The 18,926-nt window shown below is 36.8% G+C and overlaps 1 protein-coding gene across 4 annotated transcripts in view; it reads left to right on the top strand.

Annotated features, from left to right (window-relative positions):
- TTLL7 (tubulin tyrosine ligase like 7) overlaps positions 1–18,926 on the top strand; it is a 154,098-nt gene that overhangs the window by 108,201 nt on the left and 26,971 nt on the right. For all 4 annotated transcript variants that reach the window (XM_046017964.1, XM_046017986.1, XM_046017980.1 and 1 more), the window contains exons 18-19: positions 15–95; positions 13,475–13,635. In XM_046017964.1, coding sequence (XP_045873920.1) covers positions 15–95; positions 13,475–13,635 — 242 coding nt within the window. The remainder of the gene's footprint in view (positions 1–14; positions 96–13,474; positions 13,636–18,926) is intronic.

The raw sequence follows: 18,926 nt of genomic DNA on the forward strand, positions 1-18,926 counted from the left end.
CTCCCCCAAAACAGATCATTGATAACTGGAAGTATCATAAAACAAAAGTGGCTTCATATTGGCTTATAAAATTGGACTCTGTAAAACAACGGAAAGTGAGTAATGCCAAAAAAATTGATTTGCCCTTTGGGGTTATGTATTAAGATCATTAAATCATATTCATAATCAAACTATGTTCGTGTTCAATTATTTACTCATTTCTTCACCACGTATTTATTACACAACTACTGTGTTTTAGGTACTGTTCTAGGTTCTGAGGATAAAAAAAAATGAAGTTAAGAAAAGCCCCATCATCTCATAGATCTTATATTTTAGTTAAGGTGTTTGATAATAAACAATGTGTAATAGAATGTTGGGTAGTTTTAAGTTCCACGAAGAAAAATAAGTGATGGTGAAAACAGCGAGAAGGTAACCTTAGAGCAGAGACCTAAATGGACTAGTGCTGTGCAGATACCTGCAAGTACGAGGTATCAGGAGGAGGGAAGAGCAGTTACCAAGGCCCTGAGTCACAAGTCAGCTTGATGTGTGCATGAGGCACAGAAGGCATCATTTCATTCCCTTTTGATAGGATAGTTGGCCTGTGGCGGTGAAGAGTGAAGTGGTAGTGAACACTGAAATGGGATGCGTGGGCCGGGGTCAGATCACAGCTTCAGAGGCTATATGAACACTGTGGCTTTTATTCCAAGTGATGGGAGGTCACTGGAAAATTTCGAGCAGAAGAGTTACATAGTCTGGTTTATAGTTTATAAGGATCGTGAGAGCTTAGAGAATAAAAGTGGGGGAGAGGGAATGTAGCAGCATAGAAGCAGAGACCAATTAGAAGGTTTTTAGAGTGATGGAGGCAAGAGCTGATGGTTGATTAGCTGGGGGGAGTAACTGAATGGGCGGATGCTGGGGAAGAGCAGAGATTTCCTGCTGTTATTACTGTTGTTTCATTTCACTTTGATTTTGGTTTTGGACGTACTAAGGCTGATATATTGATTAGGCATCCAGTTGAAGGTATTGACTGTGTAGCTGTATATATGAGTTTTTGAGTTCAGAGCTAAGGCTGTGTATGGAGATACAAAATTTAGGGGTCAACCAGGATATTTAAACTGGTGGGACTAGATAAGATTACCTCCAGAGTGAGTGTGGTCAGGAAAGAGAAGAGAAGAGTTTCAGGAGCTGAGCCCTTTGCCACGTCTACCTGTAGAAATCAGAGACAGGGATGTGTGTGTGTGTGTGTGTGTGTGTGTGTGTGTGTGTGTGTGTCGGGGGAAGGGCGTTAAGGGGACCAAGAAGGAGCAGCCTGTGTGGCATGAAAAACCATGAGAACTGGGTGTTTCTGAAGCCAAGCTAAGAAATTATTTTAAGGACAGAGTGATCAGCTGAGTCGGATGTGGCTGATCGGGGCTATATGGTGAGCAGGAAGACCTGACTGCTGTTTTTGGCAATAGGAATTTAGCAGTTACCTCATCAATAGGAAGTTAGCAGTTACCTCATCATAACAATTAGGGGAATGGAAGGGAGTACACTTGAGTGGAGTTAGTTTCAAGACATGAAAGGCACAGAGGATATCCTCTGTAGAGAGGATAAGGAAAATATGGTAGCTGGAGAGCGATGTGGGTTAATGACAAGGTTTTGTTTTGTTTTGTTTTTAAAGATGAAGATATTTGCAGTTGTTTGTGTGCTGATGAAAATGATGTAGAAGACAGGAATGGCACAGAAAATAGAGGTGATAGAAAATCCTTGTGTAAGTAAGCTGGGATGGTTTGTCCTAACCAAGAGCATTTGTTCTAGTAGGAGAAGGCAGAGTCTGGCATCATGGAGGGTAGATGTAAAGGTTTTCTTCTGCTGGGGAGGGGTTTTAGAGATTGAAGGAGGTGGTAAAATGTATGTGATAGTTATCTTGGACAGTAGGAGAGGGGAGTGGCCAGCAAGCCTGCCTAGCCCATCAAGTGCATTGCAATATTATTTGGGGGGAGGTATATTATATTAGTAGCTTTAATGAAGTTGTATTCCTTCGGGAATGCAAGCTATCATTTCCTCTTCCAAGATTTATTGCTAATAAGCTGAAAGTTGACACTGACCAAGTGATGACTTTAAATTATATACTTAGATTTGAGTGAACTGAATTCACAATTTAGCATTAACACATTCAACTAATAATTACTTGGTGTTCTGACATGTGCCAAATACTGGGCTACTGTTGAGGAAGCTATAGCAAAGCTGGTACAGAGGTAGACTGAAAACATATTATAACCCCTGAATACATGTTTGCCAAGTCACTGACTGTGGCCTTGATTGATTAAAATAAGGACTTCTTACTAGAATTGGAACCCTAAATTTCCTCAAGTCCATATACCTTTTGTAATCTAGAAGATGGAAAACTGTAGGTTAAGTTGCTAATTAAAATGAAAAAGTCCAGAAGCAGATTAAAGAATTTATTATTTAAAAGCAGTAGAGAAAGATAATTACCCCCCCCCCAAATGATACTAAAACAATCGGCTACCTATTTGTAAGAAAATTAGGTTGGAGCCTTATCTCTCATCATATGCAAAAATACATTCTAGATAGATTATAGCTTTATTTGTAAAAAAGAGAAACTATTAAAAGCTTAAAAGAAAAGGATATGTTTGTAACCTTACAGTGGGGGAACCGCTTCTTAAGAAAGACCTCGAGCCCAGGAAACGCAAAGAAAATATTGACAGCTTTGATTACATGAAAACTTTGAAACAAATTAAAAAGCAGAAGCTGTGAGGAGAATAGGGTGAGGGGTATTGAGGAAGATAGATATTTGCAGCACATAAAACCCAAAGTAACACCAATAAAACAAAACCTACAAATCAACCAGCAAAAACCAAACTACCCTATAAATATTAATAAATAAAATGGCAAAGTACCTAAAAAGGCCATGAAAAGACTATTTATGGATCTTCAAATAGCCAATTAACATATAAATAGGTACTTGGCCTCACTAATGATGAAGGAAAAGCAAGTAAAAACCATCATATTGGCAAAAATTAATAAGACAGATAATATCAGTGATGGAAATAGTATGCATAAAAGAGCTCTTGCTATACAATTAGAGGGAGAATACATTGGTACAACTGGAGTATCTATTAAAATTACAAATGTTCATAACCTTATGACTCAGCAAAACTACTTTCAGCGTTCTATCTGACAGAATAATTGTGTGAGTATAGGAAAGATTGACATACATGAGCATTCGTTGCCATGGTATTTGTGAAAGTAAAACATTCGAAGCAGCCTAAATGTCTTATCAGTAGATTTATGTTTAAATAAATTATAGTGCATTCACACTATTAAATTGCATTACATTGAATACTCTGCTGAAATCATAGATCTTAACCTGAGAGGTAGAACAGGATTATGACTTACAACATATGAAACATACATACATTAGTAAAGTTAGCCAAACTTTACTAATTATGACTGAAGGATACAGTCAGTAAGCCCAGGAGGCCGTGAGCGCATCAGCTCTCAGGTGTCCCTTTTCAAATGTCCAGAGGCATTCTGGGTTCAGGGTGATAAGTGCCAACTATGTATGGATCACCTTAGTACAGAGGGAGACTTCCAGATTTGCGTGGCCTTCATATTCCTTCTCCATTAGTCACCCGTGTAGTCTTTGTGACTAATTTCCATTCTCTAGCCAGCTGAAATGAAAAGGTTGATTGACTATGTTGTCTGATAGAACTCTCTGCAAAGATGGCAATATTCTTTATTCATGATGTCCAGTACAGTGGACACTAGATACATGTGGCCATTGATTGAGCATTTGAAATGTGGCTATTATGATTGAGGAATTAAACTTTTAATTTTAATTAATTTAAATTTAAATAGCCAAATGTGTCTAGTGGCTACTGTAGTTGATAGAACTTTCTCATTTATCTCTTTGCTAGAAAATTTTATTAGACGGTTTGCAAAAATGTCCAGTAAGGTCATCATTGTCATGGGCATCTCTAAGAAGCGATGCCTCTGTCAACTTTTTCCCTTCTATATACCAGCCAAAAAGGATATCAAGATAGCAAATTAAATGAACACATCATGTTGTACAATAATATATATTGTCCCATTTTAAATGACTTACGTGCATGTACTTTTTTAAACTATTTTATTAAAATACTATTTTAAATTAAATACTACTTATTAAAATAAGTATTTTATTTTATATATATTTATATTTTACATATATAATTTATTTTATACATATTTACAGATAAACTATTATTTTATATATAAAATAAACTATTTTATTAAAAAATTAAAAATGACTTATGTGTACGTACTTCCAAAATTTTTTTTCTTTAAAATTTTTACAAACCAGGTACCAAGTTGTTAAGATAATGTTTTTCTCAAGGGTAGGTAGACATACTGAGCCAGGGAAACGAAAGTGGTGATATTTGGTGTCATTCTTGTTCTTGTGTATTTCCCTGTATTTTTTTTCAAGTTAAAATAATCTTTTTAAAAATAACAGAATGACACAGGCTGTCTGGACTACCCTCCCGCCCTGCCCCCCTGCAATCAGATATTAACTTTCTTTATTCTAAGTCCTTATGGTACTTTTACTCATTTGTACTTACACGATCTGCATTGAGAGGTTTTTGTACTAATTTTTTTCCACTTCCCTAAAAGCCAGGGGCTTGTCTTACTTTGTAGTCACCTGTAGGAGGATTTCTGTAAACACTTATTAAGTTGATTCAATTCTAGACTTTTAAGAACTCTGTCAATGGCAGGCTAGCTTCTTTCTGCTTCCGTTTTTCTTCACTAGTGATGTGTGTTTATTTGAACAGTATCAACAAGTTAAGACACTGTCATTCTGCTTTTTAAATGTGGTTTGAGAGGTCTGATAAACATGGTATGGGATGATCAGATGATGTGTGTGCATAGTAATATTTGTGAATTGGAAGAAACTGTTTCATGTTTTAGGATTGTTATACTCAATTTGGTTTATAAATTTTGAGTGAAATTAAACAGTTGCTTAAAAATCTACTTGCAAGTACTTTTGCCAGTATTTGCTTCTCCCTTACTGATTTAATCTACAAATATTTGGAAGGAGTTATGTTTGTGTAATCCTTTCCTCCGCATCTCCATCTCTGTGTTTATCCAAACTGTTCTGTTACAGAAGTGGAGAAAGCATCAGTGTGGGGGTCATGGTGTTTAGTACAACTTATATACCTAGTTACCTTTTTTTTGAGCCCTTTTGTTGGTACTTTCAGCATAAACCAAAAGTACTATTTATCTTCCATCCTTGTAAAAAGTAGTAAGACATCCCATCTTCAATACAAAGCTTGTTAAAGTCCCATAGTTTAGACTACCTAAGCAATTATAGTAGAACTTCTACATAGGTAATTTAATAGACGGTTCTATTTTTGGCAGAAGAATTTGTAGCTTGAATTTTGACTCTAAGCAGTAAGGGCTGATCTTAATAGACCAAATTCATCCTGGCAAGTTGACCACTTTCATGGATGCCCTGAAAGATGGCTCAGGAATGGTAGGCTAGGCTGTGATGACAAAGGGAAAGCCCAGAATTTACACCTTTGCAACCTATTTGTGGCAATTTTCCTGCTGTGGTCATGATCGCTATGTTTCCCTTTCTTCCCTCAAACATTTTATTCTTTAAAACCCTTTCCCAAAACAGACTGTAATTGCTCAGATATGTTGGTAGAAGGTGAGACACTCCTAGGAAAAGAAACAGAAGGCAGCTTTCAGCAGCATTCATATTGTGATGGCATTCCTCCCCTTACTTAAGCAAGGGTCATTGAAGAGCTCTCACCCATGAGTAATTATTTGAATAATAAGGAAATGAATTTCTGGAAAACTTTTCCTTTCTGTAAAATTAACCCTGCCAAGTTTATAGGTTCTTTCACCCATGCTCACAAAAGGAAGCATAACAAATACACTCATCATGAATGCAAATCATCAGGCCAGCCAGTAGTATAGAGATCTTGAGTTCTGACATAGAGAGTTTTTAATTGGGACTTTTTTTTTTTTTTTAACATTTTGTTCACTTAATCAGTAGCATTAGAATGAATTAAATGAAATACTTAACGTTTAGCTTAGGTAGGATAAGTATAGAGATATATGGTGAAAATAATCATTGAGACAAAGTTAAATATGTTTGATTTCTTTATATATGTATATATAATATGTTATACATAAAGATATTTTTCCTCTGCCTCTTCCCAATCGTGTTCATTTCTGATGAAATGAGAGGTAAAGTGGGATCAGAGAATGACTGGCTGAAATATTTTTTTTCTTGTAACATGACAGCCGGTATAATAATGAGTTGAAAAGTGCATTGAAAAAGATTTTAAAAGCTAAAAATGTTATATGTTAATATTACATAGTGGAAAGAGGTACTAGACTTGTAGTCACATCAATTTGGGTTCACTACTGCCTCTGCCCTTTACTCGGGGCAGGTGACTTCTCATAACTTCTCTGAGATGTTTAACATTAAGTATTGGAGGGTTCTTGTGATGTGACACTTCATAGAGAGGGTGCTCTGGCCTTGGAAGGTATGAAATGCAGGCTGATGTATGTAGAAATGAGGTGTAAAAAATTGTCTGCCGGGTTGTAATATATTAGCCATTTATTTGCTTATCTGTCTGAAACCTGTGCTATTGCTTACTATAAAGCCAAAAACTGCATCTAAGAGAACATAAAGAAACCTAGAATGTGGTCAGCCATAGCATGTAGAATTAGATATTATAAAAAATTACCTGTTTAGAAGACCAGAGATTTAACTACTTTACATTTAGATGTGGGTTAATCAGATCTATCCTTCTTTGGGCTGGGATGATAGTAATCATTGGAAGCTGTGTCAGCTCGGTCTCCTGGGGGAGCAGAGATAAGATAGAATTGGAAGTGAAAGAGATTTATAAGAGAAAACACCTCCAAAAAATAAGAGAGAGTTCAAGTATGTAGGAAGAGCCTTCAGATTGCTATTTGCACCTGACAGTGGTGAAGGGAGCTCAGGAGGGTTGGGGAAGAAGAACCTAAACTAGTGAAGTTCTCAGAGAGCCTCAGAGAGCTGATAGGGAGCCAGAACAAAGGTTGCCTGTAGAGGGACCTTGCTAGATGAAAATGACCCCTCTGTGGTTCTCCCATCCATGCTCAATCCTTTGGTTGGGAGCAGAGGAGAGCATAAGCTTGAATGTGGCAGTGGCTCTTGAACGGGGAAGCTGTCTGTTAACTGCACTCTTGAAAGCAGGGTGAGTCCAATGGCATCCCACAGAGGCTGTATGTGATATGATTTAAGTTGACAAACATTTATTGGTCACCATTTTGTACAAGAACTATGCTAAGCACATTGGAGATTTGGGGAGTTGTTCACTCATTCATTTAGTTACTTGCTTATTCTAACATGCATTCAACAATATTGATTGGGGGGCCACCATGTCCCAAGCACTATTCTAGGTGCAGAATGCCTGAAACTCTCATTGAAATCTTTTTTCCATTTATAGACCACTGTTGAAATATGTATCTCCCTTTTTTTGTTTCAGGATCAAAGCATTTGCTGGTTGCTCACTAAAATGTTATACAACGCTAAGATTAGAACCCACAAACACAAACTCTTTCATGTGCCTTATATCAGATTTTCCTTAATGGATGTAAACTTTAAAGGTCAAGGATGAGGGAATTAAATACTGAAAAGAATCCTCACCAGGTGAAAATGGAAACAGCTAATCTTATTTAACATCATGTTGTGGTAACTCCACAGTTGCATAATTTAGCTTTCTGCCAAGAATGCAGCTGCTTTATATAATTTATAAGGAATATATGTGAAGTATGAAAATATTGCAGTGTTGGTGCACTGTGAAGAATGCCAGATTTGCTGAAAAGCTTATTCTCTGATGTGATATGTAGGCATAAACTAAGATTGGAGGCCGAAGAGAAATATATAGTGATATTAAGCTTATACTATATTTGCATTTATGTGGGGTTTCTAAAAGATCTTTGTTGATCAAGTGTTTCTTCTCTAAATAGCAATTTCTTTTTAATACCCAGTGTAGTTGCTTCTGCATGCATTTTGATGTTATTATTTTCCATCTCTTTTTCATTTGGGCTGACATCGATGCTGTACAGAGTGGTTTATTCTGCATCAGCAGAAATGCCTTTACCCTATAGCCATGGCTACTGCATGCACCATTAGTACAGCATGTAGTGATTTTAATGTTATTTCTAAACCTCCCTCACCTCATGCCATTATTTTAATTTAGAAACAACTGTTCAGCCATATGGAGCAGTTTGTCACTCAACATCTGTATGTTCTTGCAAAATATGAATCTGTGTACTTTATGCCTTCACATGTGCTATATTTCATATGGAAAAGACAAATATTTCCATTTTATTAATGTTTTTATTGACTGAATCTCCCATTTATTTTTTCCCTTGGAGACTTAATGTTGGATCAGGATGCTTTTAAGAGTCGCAATGTCAGGAAAGGATACCTGTATTCTACAACTTAGCCTCACTTGAGTCCACAGATAAACACAAAGGGCACCTTGCTGGCCATTTGTTTTCATGTTTTGCAAATTAGTCATCTTCTATCCTTTTTGTTCTAACCCCAAAGCACCCAGTTATCCAAAATAGCATTACACATGAGCTAGCATTAGTTTACCTCTTTCCAGTCTGATTTCTTGCCTGTCTGCTCTCTGCCTTGCTAAAATTATTCAGTGGACGTTTTGCTAAAGGTGCAGTCAGTGTCTCCCCATCTGTATAGCCTTTTAAGCAGATTAGACCCTTTGCCCTGGCCCTGATGGAGGGGGTGCCCGGGCAGTCTTCTCTGTACACAATGACCCCACCCATTTTCTCAAGTGTTACTTGACTAGAGGCAAATCTGAATCCAAGAAGTGACAATTTGATTCTTTTCTAGGGTTTGTTGTTGATACCTGAATAGATCGAAGTAATTGTGAAGTAATTTTGAGTTGCTGGGTAGTGCTTAGGAGGAGAGATCTGTTTATACTGCTGTCCACTTACCAGCTGTGCAATCTTGGCGAAGTTGCTTATCTGCTCCATGCCTGAGCGTTCTCATCCATAAAAAGAGACCCAAAAATGTCCTCAAAACAAAAAAATTTTCATAACCATTAGGCAACACAACCTAACTTACCTGAATTCCTTTGGTAACAATGACCTGACAGGAAGTTATGTATTATTTTTGTCTTGTCTCCTGGTTTGCATGTTCACATATTTTCCTGCAGCAATAGTAATGTGTATGATTATGGAATCTAGCCTCAAGATGTTTTGAAAAGGGACCGTGGACCAATTTGTTTCTACTTTATGTTCTTGTTTTGGGGACTAAATGAATTGATATATGTAAAAGTGTTTAGAACAGTGCCTGGTCCACAGCGAGGTCCATAGTAAGCCCTCAATAAGTGTTAGCTCTGATTTTTACCTTGTCTGCATAAGTTTCACTTGGCTTCAAGGAACAGTTTCACTAAGATAAACACCTGCTGAGCCTTGGGAGTGTGATAAGTTTTTTTCCCCCAAGATGAGCATAATGCTTCTCTTTATGTGGGTAATGGTCTATATTAATTAAACAGGAAATTAAAATAAATCAAGCTAATTATTAATAGGGGAAGGACAGGGGATGAAGGGATTACAGGTCAGTGGCAGGTAAAGGTCTCCCTGTAAATGATCGCTAAATTATAGGTCTGTCTATTCCTTTCTTCAGGCCAGGGAGCTTGCCTTCTTTAAAACTGAAGTAAGGAGAAGCAAAGGAGAATGTATGTTCCCCATAAGCGGCTCAGGAGAAACAGGGGCAAGTTCCTGGGTTGCCTAGATCAGACTAGTCTCACGATTCTGAGAAACCACTCAGGCAGAGATGCTTGTGTTCGAGGAGGCCCAGAATATTTTATTCATCTCTCCATGTTGGAGGAAACATCAGGAGTAGAGCAGAAACATTCGTCACCCCTACCTCCCTGGCCACTTTCAGAAGTTGCTTTTTGTCATGTGTGGGTGAGAACATTAGACCATCATGGTTTTAAAATTCCCTCTAACCTAAGAATGAAGCCTGTACAGAGTAGTGGCCAAGAGGTGTCCACGAAACAATGTACTAGTATGGTGCTTCGTATAGAGCAGGCAGGCCATACATGTTAGCTGCCCTTCTCTTTGGTTCTTATGCATCACATACATTTTACCATAAAATGTATCCAAAAAGAAATAAGTGAGCTATAATCTCAACTGCTATAAAGTTGAATAATTATTTAATAATAGAGTATGAAAGGGGCACCTGGGTGGCTCAGTCCTTTGAGTGGCAGACTCTTGATTTTTGGCTCAGGCCCTCAGAGGGGAGTCTGCTCTTCTCCTCCCTCTGTCCTTTTCCCCTCTGTAAAATAAATTAACAAATCTTTAAAAAATAGTAGAATATGAAATTAATGTAAACATGGCTACTTTTTACATTTTTTCCTGCATTACAACTTTTGGCCTGTTATTACTCACATAGAAAGTAGGAAGGAGGGGCGCCTGGATGGCTCAGTGGGTTAAGCCTCTGCTTTCGGCTCAGGTCATGATCACAGGGTCCTGGGATCGAGCCCCGCTTCGAGCTCTCTGCTCAGCGGGGAGCCTTCTTCTCCCTCTCTCTTGCTGTCTGCCTCTCTCTGCCTACTTGTGATCTCTGTATGTTAAATAAAAAAAATAAACAAAATCTTTAAAGATAAAGTAGGAAGGAAAAAGAGAAATGACTTAAATGTATCATTTATTGCTGGTGTAGACATTTCTACCACATAAGTCATGAGTACTGCTTTCCACCTTAAAAAATAATAGAGTTAAACTAATAGATTAAATGAAAATTGTAAAAAATTTAAAGGTATGCATTCATGCCCAATGGACATAGCAGTATTCTTGTGAGTAAATCATAGTAAAGTTTAAAAAATAAATCCTTCTTAAGCATTTGTTGTCTGTAGTAACAAGCTTTTCCCAAGTGACTTTATTGCAGATTGCGTTCTCTCTCCTTTTTCTCCGCCCCTCATCTGACATGCCCCTGACCTGCTGTGGGGTTGCAGTACTGTTCCCCCTTCATGCGGAAGGAAGCAGGAACAGGAAGGGAAAGCCTGAGGCTGCTCATGCCATTCCTCATGAGGAGCCGAGGTTGACATTCTTCTCAAAATAAAATATTTTGAAAACTTTTTACTGAATTGACTTGATGGATGTTTATTCTACATGTGCCTTATCAGAAATAAGGAGTATCACTTTTTAAACTGTGGCTATTTTAAAGAGAGACAAATTAAATTCTTCTTTTATCTGCTTCCAACTCTCTATACATTTGTGCCAATTAAGAGAAATCCATCTTCCTCCAGCCCTTACATTTGCAAGCTTCTTTCTCTCCTCACCACTCACACACATATTTATAGGCAGTTCCTTCAATCAGATACATAAAATAAGAAGCAAACACCTGGGGTGCCTGACTTAGTCAGTAGAACATGCAACTTTCAGGGCTGTGAGTTCGAGCCCCATGTTGGATATAGAGATTACTTAAAAAAAAAAGTGAAAATCTACTTTGGTGAACTGAAATTTGAATAACTATATTTGTTGGTGCTTACTTTAAAAAAAAAAGTTTTCATTGACTTGCATTGCATAAGTATTAAATACATGCAAATTGGACAAAGTCACTTTTTGGGTTTACAATTCTTTTTTAGAACCTCTAGGATTTCAGTTGTTCAGAATTAGATTAATCATAGTCCTTATTTCATGATACTCTCTCATTATTGGTAAGTCTTTGGCCTGCTTTCATTTAGTGTTTTTAACATCCAAAACTAAAGCTATGTTCCTGGCAATGACCTATTATTATCTTCTTATCCTATTATTATCTTAATATTATTATTATTATCTTTATTCATCTAACCAAATGGGTCTCCTCCATCTCCCTGGACATCCTCCCTGTGTCTCAGGTAGCCATTTTCTTAAATTCAGGATTCACTAGTTCTTTTCTTTCTTTATAAATTCTTATTATGTCTATGTTTGTTCTCCATATGGAATTTAAATTTAGTTGTTTTTACTTCTATTAAAATACTATATATACTGGGGCGCCTGGGTGGCTCAGTGGGTTAAGCCGCTGCCTTCAGCTCAGGTCATGATCTCAGGGTCCTGGGATCGAGTTCTGCATCGGGCTCTCTGCTTGGCAGCGAGCCTGCTTCCCTCTCTCTCTCTCTCTGCCTGCCTCTCTATCTACTTGTCAAGTAAATAAATTAAAAAAAAAATCTTTTAAAAAAATACTATATATACTATAATCTCAGGTTTGCATTTTTTAAAAGTTTAATATTATGTTACTAGGATATAATCTATAATCTCAGGTTTGCATTTTTAAAAAGTTTAATATTATGCTACTAGGATACTGTGTGTTTTGTGCATTGTATTTCATTCATTTTGATTACTATATAGTTCAAGGAATGAGTGTACCAGTATATTTGTTCACTCTCCCACTGAAGGAAAATTGGGTTGTTCCCAGGTGTTTGCAATTATGAACAGCTGTTAGAACATTCTTGTACATGAGTCTTGTTTTTAACCCCTGAGAGAGTTTTTCTTAGGAATAAAATTGCTGGGTTATAGGGTATATGAATTTTTAACTTTGGGAGATAATGCCAAGCTGTTTTTGAGCGACTGCACCAATTTGTACTCCCACCAATAATGTCTAAGAAACCCTGCATAACCCTAGCTCTCCAGCACTTAGTATTGTCAGACTTTTAATTTTAGTCTGTTAAATGGACATGAAGTGATATCTTATTATAGTTTTAATATTTATCTATTATATATATTGGGCAAATTTATTTCCTCTTCTGTGAAACTCCAGTTCATGTACTTTTGTCCGTTTTCTTCTCCCTACGTTGTGAGTGTTTGTGTTAACAATTTGTTAGGCATTCATTATGTATTTCTGATATTAAACTTTTGTTGGAGGTGTATGTTTTAAATATATTTTCCAAGTTTGTAACTTGATCTTTTATTTTCCTTAAGGTATCTTTTGATGTCCAGAAGTTCTTAACTTTAGTATAATCAATTTATTAATATTTTATGGTCTATACTTTTTTTATGACTTAATCTTTTTCTAACCTAAAAATGAAAAGATATTCACCAATAGTGAGTTTTCAGTAATATATTTAATGATTTATTTTTTAAGCCTAAAGTCCTAATCCCTCTAGAGTTGATTTGTGTTAGTTGAGTGAGGATTCAACTTTCTTAGTAAAACTTGCTATTTTTCAGTCTCCATTTATTGATTTAATTTAGATTTAATTGAAGTTTAAATTTTAAACTTAATCTCTTCTTATACCAATGGTCTGACTTGCCACCTACATCATACACTAGAGTTTCACAAATGCATGGACCTATTTCTGGGATTTTTACTCTGTGCTGTTGTTCAGTGAATGAGTGTGTATAAGTGTGTGTATGAATTTGTCTTTGAATTATATATATTCATCTTAGAATTTTAGACACACACTTACATGCTTAGATTTTGAAATAACTTTGGTTTTTCCACTAGGTTCTGGACATAGTAAAAACAAGTATTCGTACAATTCTTCCACGTATCTGGAAGGTACCTGATGTTGAGGAAGTAAGTTTATATCGGATTTTCAACCGGGTTTTTAATCGCCTACTCTGGAGTCATGGCCAAGGACTGTGGAACTGTTTCTGTGACTCAGGGTAAGTTCTAAGTTACCTTTTATTATTGTTAACTTTTAACATTTTACTATTTAGTTATATAGGAAGCCCAATAAAATGGTTTAATTTCTATAATGATCTGTTAAAATATGGAATTTTTTTACTTCATTTAGATTTGTATTTGGCTATAATTTATAGCAGACTGATTTAGATGAAATAATGAATATGAACACAACACCTAACTAATTTGAATTCAGTGGAAAGAAGGTCGTCTTTAATTTTGTTTTATTTAAATTCAACTAATTTACATATAGTATGTTACTAGTTTCAGAGGTAGAGGTTAGTGATTCATTAGATGCATGTTAACACACAGTACTCATTATTATCAAGTACCCTCCTTAATGGCCATCTCCCAGTTACCCCATCTCACCACCCCATCCCCTCCAGCAAACTTCAGTTTAATTTCCTATCATTATTTTGTCTTCCTCTCTGATTTCACCTTCTTTTATTTTTCCCTCCCTTCCCTTATGATCCTCTGTTTTGTTACTTAAATTCTACATATGAGTGAAATCATATGATAATTTTCTTTCTCTGATTGACTTATTTCACTTAGCATAATACTCTCTAGTTTCATCCACATCATTGCAAATGGCAAGATTTTAATTTTTAATGGCTGCATAATATTCCATCACATTTATATGAATAAAGAATATATATATGTATATATATGTGTGTATATATGTATATATACACACATACATACATACACATATGTATGTATATATATATATATACCACATTTCTTTAGTCATTTACCTGTCGATGGACATCTGTGCTCTTTCCATAGTTTGGCTATTGTGGACATTGCTGCTATAAATATTAAGGATGTAGGTGCCCCTTCAGGTCACTACATTTGTATCTTTAGGATAAATCCCTAATAGTGCAATTGCTGGGTTGTTGGGTAGCTCTATTTTTAACTTTTTGAGAAATCTCCATGCTTTTTTTCAGAGTCTCTGTACCTGCTTGCATGCCCACCAGCAGTGTAAAAGGGGTCCCCTTTCTCCACATCTCACCAACATTTCTTGTTTCCCGACTTGTCCATTTTAGCCATTCTGACCAGTGTGAGGTGGTATCTCATTGTGGTTTTGGTTTGTATTTCCTTGATGCTGAGTGATATTGAACATTTCTTTTGTTTTTTTTTTTTAAATATTTTATTTATTTTTTGACAGACAGAGATCACAAGTAGGCAGAGAGGCAGGCAGAGAGAGAGAGGAAGGGAAGCAGGCTCCCTGCCGAGCAGAGAGCCTGATGTGGGGCTCAATCCCAGGACCCCAGGATCATGACCTGAGCCGAAGGCAGAGGCTTTAACCCACTGAGCCACCCAGGTGCCCCGATATTGAGCATTTCTCCATGTGTCTATTGACCATCTGTCTGTCTGACATGTTTGGAGAAATGTCTGTTCATGTCCTCTGCCCATTTTTTGACTAGATTATTTGTTCTTTGGGTGTTGAGTTTGATAAGTTCTTTATAGATTTTGGATACCAGCCCTTTATCTGATATGTCATTTGCAAATATCTTCTCCCATTCTCTTGGTTGTCTTTTAGTTTTATTGGCTGTTTCCTTTGCTATGCACAAGATTTTTATCTTGATGAAGTCCCAATAGTTCATTTTTGCTTTTGTTTTCCTTGCCTTTGGAAACCTGTGTAGCAAGAAGTTGCTGTGTCCAAGGTCAGAGATGTTGCTGCCCATATTCTTCTCATGGATTTTGATTGATTCCTGTCTCACATTTAGGTCTTTCATCCATTTTGAGTTTATTTTTATGTTTGGTGTAAGAAAGTGGTCCAGTTTCATTCTCCTACAAGTAGATGTCCAATTTTCCCAACACTGTTTGTTGAAAAGACTGTCTTTTTTCCACTGGACATTCTTTCCTGCTTTGTCAAAGATTAGCTGACCATAGAGTTGAGGGTTCATTTCTGGGTTCTCTATTCTGTTCCTTTGATCTGTATGTCTGTTTTTATGCCAGTGCCATACTATCTTGATGATTACAATTTTGTGATAGAGCTTAAAGTCCAGAATTGTGATGCCACAGCTTTGGTTTTCTTTTTCAACATTCCTTTGGTTATTTGGGGTCTTTTCTGGTTCTGTACAAATTTTAGGATTATTTGTTTCAGCTCTGTGAAAAATGTTGATGGTATTTTGATATGGATTGCATTGAATGTATAGATTGCTCTATAGACATTTTCACAATATTTGTTCTTCCAATCTGTGAGCATGGACAGTTTTTCCATTTCTTTATGTCTTCCTCAATTCTTTCATAAGTGTTCTCTAGCTTTTGGGTAACAGATCATTTACCTCTTTGGTTAGGTTTATTCCTAGATATCTTATGGTATTTGGTGCCATTATAAATGGGATCATTTCCTTAATTTCTCTTTCTTCTGTTTCCTTGTTAGTGTATAGGAATGCAACTGATTTCTGTGCATTGATTTTATGTCTTGTAACTTTGATAAATTCCTGATGAGTTCTAGCAATTTTGGGGTTGAAGTCTTTTGTGTTTCCCACGAAGATTATCATGTCATCTGTGAAGAGTGAAAGTTTGAGTTCTTTGCCAATTCGCATGCTGATTTATTTCTTTTTCTTTGATTGCTTAGGCTAGGACTTCTAGTACTATGTTGAACAACAGTGGTGAAAGTGGACATCCCTGTTGGGTTCCTGACCTTAGGGGAATAGTTCTGTTTCCTATTGAGAATGATATTCACTGTGGGCTTTTCATATATGGCCTCTATGATATTGAGGTATGTTCCCTCTATCCCTATACTGTGAAGAGTTTTAAATCAAGAAAGGATGCTGTGTTTTGTCAGATACTTTTTCTGCATCTATTGAGAGGATCATATGGTTCTTGTCCTTTCTTTTATTAATGTAGGATATCAAATTGATTGATTTGTGAATATTGAACCATCCTTGCAGCCCAGGAATAAATCTCATTTGGTTGTGAATAATCCTTTTAAGGCACTGTTGGATCCTCTTGACTAGTATCTTGGTGAGAATTTTGGCATCCATGTTCGTCAGGGATATTGATCTGTAATTCTCCTTTTTGGTGGATTTTGTCTGGTTTTGGGATTAAAGTAATTCTGACCACATAGAACGAGTTTGGAAGTTTTTCTTCTGTTTCTGTTTTTTGAAACAGCTTCAGAAGAATACTTATTAATTCTTTAAATGTTTAGTAGAATTTCCTTGGGAAGCCGTCCAGCTCTGGACTCTTGTTTTCTGGGAGATTTTTGATTACTGCTTCAGTTTCCTTAGTGGTTATGGGTCTGTTCTGTTTTTATATTTCTTCCTGGTTAAGTTTTGGTAGTTCATATGTTCTAGGAATGTACCCATTTCTTCCAGATTGCCTAATCTGTTCACATATAGTTGATGTAATATATTTGTATAATTGTATTTCTTCGGTGTTGTGATCTCTTCTCTTTCATTTGTAATTTTACTAATTTGGATCCTTTCTCTTTTCTTTTTGGTAAGTCTGGCTAGGGGTTTATCGTTCTTATTAATTCTTTCAAAGAACTTCCTCCTAGTTTCATTGATCTGTTCTACTGTTCTTCTTTTATTTTTTTTTATTTTAATTGGTTTCTGCTATTTAATTGGTTTCTGCTCTAATCTTTATTATTTCTCTTCTGTTTCTGGGTTTAGCCTTTATTTGCTGTGCTTTTTCCTGGCTCCTTTAGGTATAAGATTAGCTTGTATATTTGAGCCTTTTCTTGTTCCTGAGAAAGGCCTGTATTACTATATACTGCCTTCCTAGGACCAACTTTGCTGCATCCCAAAGGTTCTGAAATTTTGTGTTTTAATTTTCATTTGCTTCCATGGATTTTTAAAAAATTTCTTTAATTTCGTGGTTGATCCATTTATTCTTTAGGAGGATGCTCTTTAACCTCCATGTATTTGTGTTCCTTCCAGATTTTCTCTTGTGAATGAGTTCCAAGTTATAAAGTGTCATGGTCTGAGAATATGCAGGGAATATCCTCATCTTTTGGTACCAGTTGAGACCTGTACGTGTGAGCCAGTACGTGGTCTGTTCTGGCGAATGTTCCATGTGCACTCAAGAAGAATGTGTATTCCATTGTTTTAGTATGGAATGTTCTGAATATATCTGTGAAGTCTATCTGGTCCAGTGTGTCATTCAAAAGCCCTTGTTTCATTGTTGATCTTCTGCTTAGATGATCTGTCCATTGCTGTGAGTGGAGTGTTAAAGTCCCCTACTACTATTGTATTACTATCAATGTGTTTCTTTAACTTTGTTATTAGTTAATTGGCTGCTCCCAAGTTAGGGGCATAAATATTTACAATTGTTAGATCTTATTATTGGATAGACCCTTTAATTATAATATAGTGTCCCTCTTCATTTCTTACTACAGTCTTTGGTTTAAAATTTAATTTGTCTGGCTATCAGACACATGAAAAAATGTTCATCATCACTAGCCACCAGGGAGATTCAAATTAAAACCACACTGAGATATCACCTTACACCAGTTAGAATGGCCAGATTAGCAAGACAGGAAACAACGTGTGTTGGAGAGGTTGTGGAGAAAGGGGAACCCTCTTTTTTTTTTTTTTAATATTTTATTTATTTGACAGAGAGAAATCACAACTAGGCAGAGAGGCAGGCAGAGAGAGAGGAGGAAGCAGGCTCCCCGCGGAGCAGAGAGCCCGATGTGGGGCTCGATCCCAGGACCCTGGGATCATGACCCGAGCCGAAGGCAGAGGCTTTAACCCACTGAGCCACCCAGGCGCCCCAAGCAGAACCCTCTTACACTGTTGGTGGGAATGCAAGTTGGTGCAGCCACTTTAGAGAACAGTGTGGAGATTCCTCAAGAAATTAAAAATAGAGCTTCCCTATGACCCTGCAATTGCACTGCTGGGTATTTACCCCAAAGATACAGATGTAGTGAAAAGAAAAGCCATCTGTACCCCAATGTTTATAGCAGCAATGGCCACGGTCGCCAAACTGTGGAAAGAACCAAGATGCCTTTCGACGGACGAATGGATAAGGAAGATGTGGTACATATACACGATGGAGTATTATGTCTCCATCAGAAAGGATGAATACCCAACTTTTGTAGCAACATGGACGGGACTGGAGGAGATTATGCTGAGCGAAATAAGTCAAGCAGAGAGAGTCAAGTATCATATGGTTTCACTTATTTGTGGAGCATAACAAAGACCATGGAGGACATGGGGAGATGGAGAGGAGAAGGGAGTTGAGGGAAATTGGAAGGGGAGGTGAACCATGAGAGACTATGGACTCTGAAAAACAACCTGAGGGTTTTGAAGGGGTGGGG

The sequence above is a fragment of the Meles meles genome, chromosome 1 (genome assembly GCF_922984935.1).
Source record: "Meles meles chromosome 1, mMelMel3.1 paternal haplotype, whole genome shotgun sequence".
Lineage (NCBI taxonomy): Eukaryota > Metazoa > Chordata > Mammalia > Carnivora > Mustelidae > Meles > Meles meles.